General features: G+C 37.3%; 1 protein-coding gene across 1 annotated transcript; it reads right to left on the minus strand.

Annotated features, from left to right (window-relative positions):
- Positions 1-396: 396 nt before the first annotated feature.
- On the minus strand, positions 397-8,763 carry LOC104615206 (disintegrin and metalloproteinase domain-containing protein 9-like; the record flags this gene model as incomplete). Its single annotated transcript, XM_010289346.1, has 13 exons — positions 397-475; positions 837-889; positions 1,396-1,459; positions 1,893-2,025; positions 2,898-3,003; positions 3,635-3,715; positions 4,133-4,307; positions 4,507-4,612; positions 4,738-4,933; positions 5,455-5,544; positions 6,452-6,623; positions 7,510-7,631; positions 8,679-8,763. Coding segments are annotated over 13 exons (1,462 nt in total), but the record flags the coding sequence as incomplete, so codon positions are not given.
- Positions 8,764-8,942: the final 179 nt, after the last annotated feature.

Below are 8,942 nucleotides of genomic sequence, written 5' to 3' on the forward strand. Positions count from 1 at the left end.
TTCTCATTTTCACAGCAGCCTATGACTAGAGGTGAATAAATTATGTCTGTAAATAACTGAATTCACTTCTCTTTGGCCTGCAAGTAAGGCTACGGTTCAGAAGAGTCCTGTTTTTCTGATGCTGTTACAGATTTCATGTAACAAGAGTTACTTCAGGCTTCTGATGTAAAAAAAAGAGGTGAGGTAGAAGAGGCACAAATACAACCAGCAGCGATTAGCAAAATAACGGGATGTTACAAAATCTGTGTTCTGTGCCTCTTAGCATCAAGTCTTTTCCAGAGGTACGTGCTTCCAGAACGCATTTTGGCTGCATAACGAGAGGACTGGAGGATTGCAATCTTTAATTTTTTTCAGATCAGTTACTTGTCAGAATTGCTTGAGGGTTCCCAGGAAACTTCAGACAGCTGGTCTAGGTAGGACTGCAGGTCGCTGAGGTCCTGAAGGAACTGGAGGAAACTGGGTTTGTACTGGCTGCCTGAAGTGTGGAAAACACATTTTGTGAAGTGTTTCATGACTTGAGACAACTGGTATTGCTGAACTGGTTCTTTACCACTTTTAAATAGTTGCTAGCATTTATACATCTATTTAACTCTGCTTCTCCCTCTCCCTTTTCCTCTCCCTGTCACTAGTAGCATTTACAAGTTCCATTACGCTGTTTTCTATACAAGCAGTAAAACAGCATTTCTCCTTCAAGCATTTAATCTATTTTATCTCATATGATGCTGCATGAAAAATCCTCCTAAGCAGGACATGAGACATTAAGAACTTCATTTCCAATAATACAGCAATGTAAACACAGCAAATGTGAAGTAAAGAAGGTTTTAAATACTACAAACCTTGGACCAGGGAAATGTGATATGGTAAAAAACTCAGGACTTGATGAGGCAGGCTAGAAAAGATATCACAGAAAATCAAGATTACAAAACCCCCAGATATCAAAGTGTGGCTAATTATTCAGTATTAAGCTAGCGGTATTTTAGAACTGATTTTCATTTGCTGTGACATTCGTCATATTCTCTTGCAACATTTTGTTTTGATAATTTTTATTTTGTTTTATCAGAAGTAGATCCGCAGCCCAGCTAAGCAGCTTCTGTGGTTTTTGGCCACAGAATTCAGAGTTCAATCTTTGTCTGCTCTGATAAGTAGCAGCCTGTTCCATCCCATAGATGGAAAAAAGAGACCCACAGCCTGTGTTGGCAGGGCAGGCAACAAAGCTCATACTTAGGAAAACAGAAATCCTGCCTAACACATTATAAATTATTTTAACTACTTGGACATTCAGATGGTTTGAATGTATCAAAAAGCCACAAAGTCATCAGTAACTATATTAGAGAAAAGGCACTGTATAATATGGATTACTCAGCATGAAATAATGCAAGTATGCATCCATCTTACCTGATGATTTCTCGTGTTACGACTTGGTATGTTATTTTGCTTTGGTTGCTGCACATTGTTATCCCTGAAATAAAAACCATGTCATCAGGCAAATCCCCATTTGGTTTAACTACTTTCAGGGATGCAGTTGTTTTTCAAGGGACAAGGGACAGCTCAGAGATCAGGATTCTGTTTCTGACTCCACTCCTTTCTAGCCTTGGCAAATAATTTCAATACGCTGTGCCCGTGTCCATTCAATACAATTATCAATAACTATAGGAAAATGCAATGTATTTTGGGAAAAAATGCTTGAGAACTGACAGCTGGAGTATCTGGATTAAACTACCTAATAGGAGGGTACTGGCTATTAAACTACTTACTGCTACTAGTAGGAGGGAAGTCTTTTCTTTCAGGAGGTATGGAATTCTTTGTATAGATAAAGCATCTAACTGGCTTACTAAATTAATCTGGAGCATGCTCTCAAGCACTGAAATATGCATTGGTAGTAAGTGATATACCTGTGTTGTCTTCTACTTTTCCTGCAAAACTTTCTTTTTATTGCGTCACGCTTAATTACTGCTAATACAGTAATGATTACTACTGGCAACACAAGGAAGAAAAAAATAAGCAGACCATCCCGAAGTGATGTATCTAGAGAAAAAGAATTAAAATAATGTAAGACAGTAATCTTATTTAACCTCATATGAAAGCATTTTTTTTCTGCTAAAAATACTTGTCTGTTGTAAGAACTACAATCTTCAAATTATTATGGATTAAAACTAGTAACTCCACTGAAATTTATCAAATGCTCTGATTAGAAAAGTAGGATTTGGCCTTATGTTATCACAAGTTCTTTCTGCCTTACCCAGCCCATGTTGTATGATATACGAACATTTTCCTTTTCCATATATTTTTTCAAGAATTCTAAAGCAGACTTTGTATTTGCTTACCCACAACTGAACTGCACATCTTCTTTCTCTTCCTAAGCTATTAATAAATACAACACACTTGCATGGTCTCTCAGTGTGAAGGCCAGCAAAATCTACTCCAGTTTCCCTTTGCAGAATTTCATGGCTCTTACCCGAGCCAACTGCTACTTGCTGCATGCACCTCCTTAACCCCTCTCATTTCTGTGAGACCCTTTCCACATATAAAGGCTTCTGGTTTCATTCTCAAGCTATAGTCTTCCTCTGTTATATCCATTTTATCAGAACTCTGTTTTAAATACCTAAGTAAATATCTAAATATCTAACTAGTTAAAAAAAAACCCAGTAATTCTAATCAACTAATGTATTGCTTTTTATCTCAGACAAAAAGAGAGGTCAAAGTCTCCCTTGGACCAACTTCCTTCATGTCTGCAAACCCACACACCAGATAATAATGTTTGCTCCTCAAGTCAGTCCATGATTAAGTGTCCCAGGCAGTAGAAAAAAACAGTTGAAAAGAGACTGAAAAAAACCTGCTATTAGTAGGTATTTTATCAGACACTGGAGGCAGAATGAAGGCCAGTTTCACTATACTACCTATGTGAGCTGGACCGCTGTCAACACTGCCGCCGTAGCCCGACTGGTTACAGAACGGAGGTGCCCATCCAGAATTGCAGTGGCAGTTCCCATTGTTGTTACACACCTACAGTCAATACAACAGGGATTAATCCAATGAACAACGCCTTTCTGGAGGTGGCCGCTTTCAACCTCCAGTATCTATCTGGAGTTACACATTAAGAATTGCACGTGGAAACAGGAAGTATTGCATAGTATTGCATAGAAATAAATGAAGCATTAGCTGGCAGTAAGCTCTCCCCCTCCTTAACATCCCAAAACACTGAGCGATACCAGTCCAGAAGTTCATCCCCTATAGAAGTGAATCTTTGTTTTCTTATTTGCCTGCAATATATTACAGTCCAAAGAACTTATCGGTTTTACAACCTTTGGACTCCATTTTAATTTTCCATATAGAAATATAAAAATCAGGATTCACTGGACTGTCCTCCTCAAAGGATTATTTTCCTTTCACAACTTGACATCTCAGTAATATCAGAAAATTGCCTAGGGAAATTCAGAAGAAATGTCTTTCAATGTTGGTGCTAAGACGTTTACAGTCTACTGGCAACATGAATTACAGATAAAAAAGAGAACTTAACTTTTAATACAAATCAGGAAAAAACCAAAGTCATCTGGCTAGCTATTGCTTTTATGCAGGGATTTTACACCTATTTCTTGTCTTCTAGAAACAGGGCATGAAAACACAATCTACTCACCCCATTATCATTACACTTATGCTTTACATCACAGCTGTAGCCCAGATGACTTGCATCAACACATTCAAAATCTACACAGGCCTGGAAAAAGTATTTAGTGTCTTTCAGAGACAAAACTTCAAAATATCCCATCCTTTTATAAATATAGTATATAAATGTATACATTTACAAGTTTACAGCTTTTGCTTAAATGTCAAGAGAAAGGGCTGATAGAACATTCAGTACTCCACAATTTTATAGCTGTATTTGTCTCAGATTTTCTTAAGTCAGTGGATGCATTTTGATGGAGTAATTTGAATAACCAATGATGTAGTTCACTGATTTGTAGCACCCCAGTTTTTGAAGAGCTAATCAATTTTTTGTATGTGTATATCTGAAAAAGCAGATTTTTTTATTACATTATGGCATACAAATAAGAGAACTATGTAGTGCTTTTGAAAGTTAAGAACGTTCCAGTTGGTGCAATATATTCTGTAATGCTGCTGTGATTCATCGTACCTTCTTTTCTCCACAGGCTGTTCCATCATGAACTTGAGCAGGATCAGGGACATCTGATCCTAAGTCAAAGTCAGAAGACCAGCACAAAACCCCAGATGCATTATTGACAACACTCCAAGCGGGAAGATTTTGGAGACTAACAGATGTGCACTGGAGCTTGCCACACAGACTGTGCCTGTATTGAACGAATAACACTCAGAGACAAGGTGAGCAGAAAAAAACCCAGTATCAGTGCAAACAGACTGTCTAGCCAAGCTTTTTAGCTTGCATTTCAAGCAAATATTCTTCTCTTAAATCTCATGCTCTGAGAGTTTGTAACAATATGTTTTTCACATTGAAGGTTTTAGGGTTAGTTTTTATTGCTGGTGACTTACTGAACAGGACATTTCTTGTACACTCCACCGGTCATTCCACAGTTTCCAAACCTATCTCCTTTAATATTTGCTTTTTCAAAGCATATATCAGGTGCTTTTCGTGCCCCTGTATGAAAAATAATGAATCTCAGTAAGCCACTACACTGTCTTAAAAATATGAGAAAGAAAAAGAAAAATATGAGATGTCTATTTGGAGACTAAAAGTCTTTTTACATTACATTATAAACATACCTTTTCCATATATAGATTCACATTGTGAATCAAAACTCTGGCATACTCCATAGTAGCAATATGCCTTCATGCTGTCACAAGGGTAGCCATTCATGGTATAAACATCATCTGGACAGTAGGCATTGCTTCCATTGCAGTATTCAGGTAGATCACAGAAATCCATTTTCGATCTGCACTCCGCTCCTGCCACTTTAAACTAGAATCAGAGAGGAATGCCACCCTACTTTTACTTTGCAGCAGCAGCAGTTCTACATGAAACAACGACAACTGGGAAACTTGTAATTTTAAGGAAGACCTTTCAGACCAATACGTAACGAATATCCAAAACTTCCCTCGGTTTCATATGGTGTAGTCATAAAGTTTATGAGCTGAGCCTGCAGAGGACTTGGGTAGATCATACAAATGCATACACAAGTACAAATTAAAAAGCATCCAACTATCGCAGGCTTTGGAGAAACTTGGTGTTGCACAATGGAGATCACTACTACTGAGTGCCCTGATTGCTCCTGCCTCCTACGAGGGGTGACGCAGAGATTACATTCCATTTCTGAGCCACTGGCCAAGAGTTGTTAGACAAATTCTCTGCTTACATGCTCTCTGCTGTGAATGTAGTTTGATAATGTGAAAATATGTCACGAGATAGTACAACAGCTCTTTTCAAACATAAAAAAAATACCAGTAATAAGTATCAATTTAGCTTAATAAACCACAGCCTACCTTGCAATTTTCACAGCACAGTCCTTGAGCACATTGCGATCCAGGCGTGAGTTTGCAGGTTGCAGCATCACAACACGGGTTAGTACATTCCTGCAGAACAGCCATGGACACGGGGACACTGTTTTTACTGCGCCATATAGCTAGGAAAGCACACCATCAAACCAAGTGCACAGACAAACTAAACTCTACATACACTGTCGCTCTTGCATGTTCTGAGGTTGACAGGCCTCTGCTCTAACGGAAACCGGCATACAGCTTGGCTGTATTTTTTTACTACAAGTCATCAGAAAAAACATCTCTTTTGATGTGTTGTGGCACAGGGCTATAGGATAGGTTTACACTTTAAATGGACACTAAAAGAAGTGCAACACTTTGGTTTTTAAGTAACACTTCTTATCACCTCTTCCCCCATCTTATTTTTTCACTGCACTAGCAGTTGGATGTAGAGAAATATTTGTATATTTTAATGACTTAGAAGAAGGCCTATACAATGGAACCAGGGTTTGCTGACAGCCTTTCAATTTATAGGTGTGTTTTTTGAGGCACTTCTGTTTTCTAAAGAATGAATCAATATATCCCATGTGTTGAGGGACATTTTGACAATGCAAATATGACCAACAAAAGTGTTGTGGACTAAGTTTAAAGGTTACAGTTAGGAAACCTGTAAGTGCTCTAGAGATAAGTAGTCTCTTCTATGTAACAGAAGTATCCACATTGTTAAAACCAGCACAAAAAACACGGGCATTTCCACATACTCTGTGCTAAAATGCACTTTCTTAAGCATTGGCTCAAAGCTCTGTGAAGTCCAGGAACCCCTAACTGAGTTCATATCAAAATCAAAGTATGATTTTAGGCTTTTTCTAAAATTTATATTCATATTGCTTGCAAAATAATGCAAATTAGATATACCAAAAGGCCAGTATTATACAACTGATATGATATGATATACTATACTATACTATAATATACAAGTATCCTGTTCCATTTAATTCATTACCTGCGGTTTGCCACAGTCGCATTCTTCATTGTTATCAACCACATTATTACCACAGACAGGTTCTTTGTAAATATTACTGGTTTTGGGAGGATTCCTAAGGCAGTTTCCTCCTCCATTTAGAATAAGGTTCTCAAAATCATCAGCACTGCAGGTGCTGAAATTCCTGGATCCACTGGAAAGCATAATAGTATTTATTATTATAAATATTTTGCTTACAGGAAAAAATTCAATTCAAACCCTCTAAAATATTGTCAATTTATAATAAATACCTTGTTTCATAACTTTAGGAGATCATGAGATACTTCATTTTCACTTTATTTTGCATTAGAGTACAGTACCAGAAGTTAAAAGACGCTATATATAACATAAATACAAATACTTTCAGAAGCAAAAGAGATCATTGGATTATCCATTCTGGTGTCCTATATAAAGCAGGCCTTAGAAATTCCTTGTCTGTACTGGGTCTAAAAATACTTCATTAGAAAATACTTTCCAGAAAGACATTCACCTTAACTTGGGGTCCCTAAGAACACAGGAATGCATCTTCTCACAGTAGTTTTGTCCAGTGTTCAATTACTCTGATTTATTAATACAAAATGGATAGGTAAAATAATATGATCTTTTTCTCTTAAGGGAAGCCAAACAAGAAATGAACTGAAAGATACATTGGCTGAGAGGTTTTGTTTAAATTAACTGTTAAAAGAATCTGTGCAAAGGATGCATGTTTGCACAAGCCCAGTGAATATATAGGGAAAGCATTCTCAGCAGCGTGAAAACAAACAGCAACACACTATCATGAAAAAAAAATTAAGAAAATCCAAATAAGTTTTCAGGAGTGCTACAGATAAAGCATGACTGCATCGGAAAACAGATAACATTTCAAATAAATTAAAATTATGTCAAGACCTAAGTCAGTGAATTGAGCTCTGTGATTAAACTTTTCAAACAGCTCCCCGTTCCCAAAAGTTCTTCAAGATTCATGGGAGTTTCACAGCTTATAAGGCATAGTCAGTGCAGATAAATAACAATCATTAAAATAAAATAACTGGAAATCTTACTTATCTGTACTGTGCATAATATAGGACGCAGGACACCTTTTATCGTCATGTTTCATTCCGAGATTATGCCCCAATTCATGTGCAACTACTGTAGCATGATGTAACACATTGTTATGATTCAACTAATAAAGAGAATCAGTGTTAAAAAAATGATTGTGAAACTAAAGAAAATACTGTGTTTCTACATACTGATTTATTCAAGCCACAAAGTTCTCAGAGGCTACGAAGACAGAATACTAAATTGTATTATAAAGCAAAAGCAGCAAGAAGAGACAATTTGTCACTATTTATTTTCAGGTAGGGACAGATTCTGCCACTCTTTCCAGTCCTTCCATTAGGATCATATGCTACACAATGACACAGTTAATCAGATATGACACTGATTTCAATGGAGTCTTCAATGACAAATTGTCCTGTTAAAGAATGCAGGCTGCTTCTGAGATTGTCCACGATGTTGTGGCATCCATACTGTTAAGGACAGGAACCTCTGGAGATACTGGTTCTGCCCCACGGGTGAAGGCGAAAAAAATAGTTTCTTACTAATTTTACCAGTTTTAAATTTTTTGCCTATTTACAGCCTTATTTTGGGGAATTCTAGACACTTGAGAATATAGTGCATTATGTTCACTTTCTATCCATGTAACAAATAAGCATTATATTGTAGCTGCATTCCCATCCCAAAACCACTGTGGTTATGAACTTTAATGGTATGAGGATGGGCTTTTCTTATGCAGCCTTGAATTAGATGAATTACTAAAGGTGATAAAAAAATTATCTCAGGACTAAATCAGACAAGTGGACTGGAAGTGATGATGAGAGAAATTGGGAAATGCTTTTTTAAAAAATATACATGCATAAAAATATGCGCAAGTCTTTACATAAGGAGCCCCATGAAAGAAACCATACAGCTACAAGTCTAGTCTCCAAGACTGGGGTGACTTGACCAAACAGGTCAACAAAGTGCACGTTATTTATTAGGATGTTCTGGAAGGTACCTCTGTAGAAGCAATGTCTGGCAATAGTAGTATGTACAAATCTGGGTTTTGTAAATGCACAGGGGGAAGCCTTCAATTACTCAGGTACCTCTTTGTCCCACTAGCAGCATATCTGGAACAGTTTAGCAGCTCCTGTGCTAGTTTCTTCTATTAACCACAACATTATGTACTTACAGTGCTGATTGACCCTCCCCGGACTTGTGAGCAGATGGTACCCACAAAAGCCATTCCAACGGATCCACCATAAGAGCTTCTCCCTCTGCAACAATTTCAAGGTGGTGTTGAAAGAGGGGCTGAAAGTTCATGACCTACTAAAAGACGCTGATAAGTTTGAAACAAATATTGCAAGACAAAATTTGGTCTTCTTTTACTCAAGAAGAAATCTATCACTATATCAGGGTTTCACTGAATCACAGAATCATTAAGGTGGAAAAGACC

This window comes from Phaethon lepturus, unplaced genomic scaffold (genome assembly GCF_000687285.1).
Source record: "Phaethon lepturus isolate BGI_N335 unplaced genomic scaffold, ASM68728v1 scaffold56336, whole genome shotgun sequence".
In the NCBI taxonomy this organism is placed as follows: Eukaryota; Metazoa; Chordata; class Aves; order Phaethontiformes; family Phaethontidae; genus Phaethon; species Phaethon lepturus.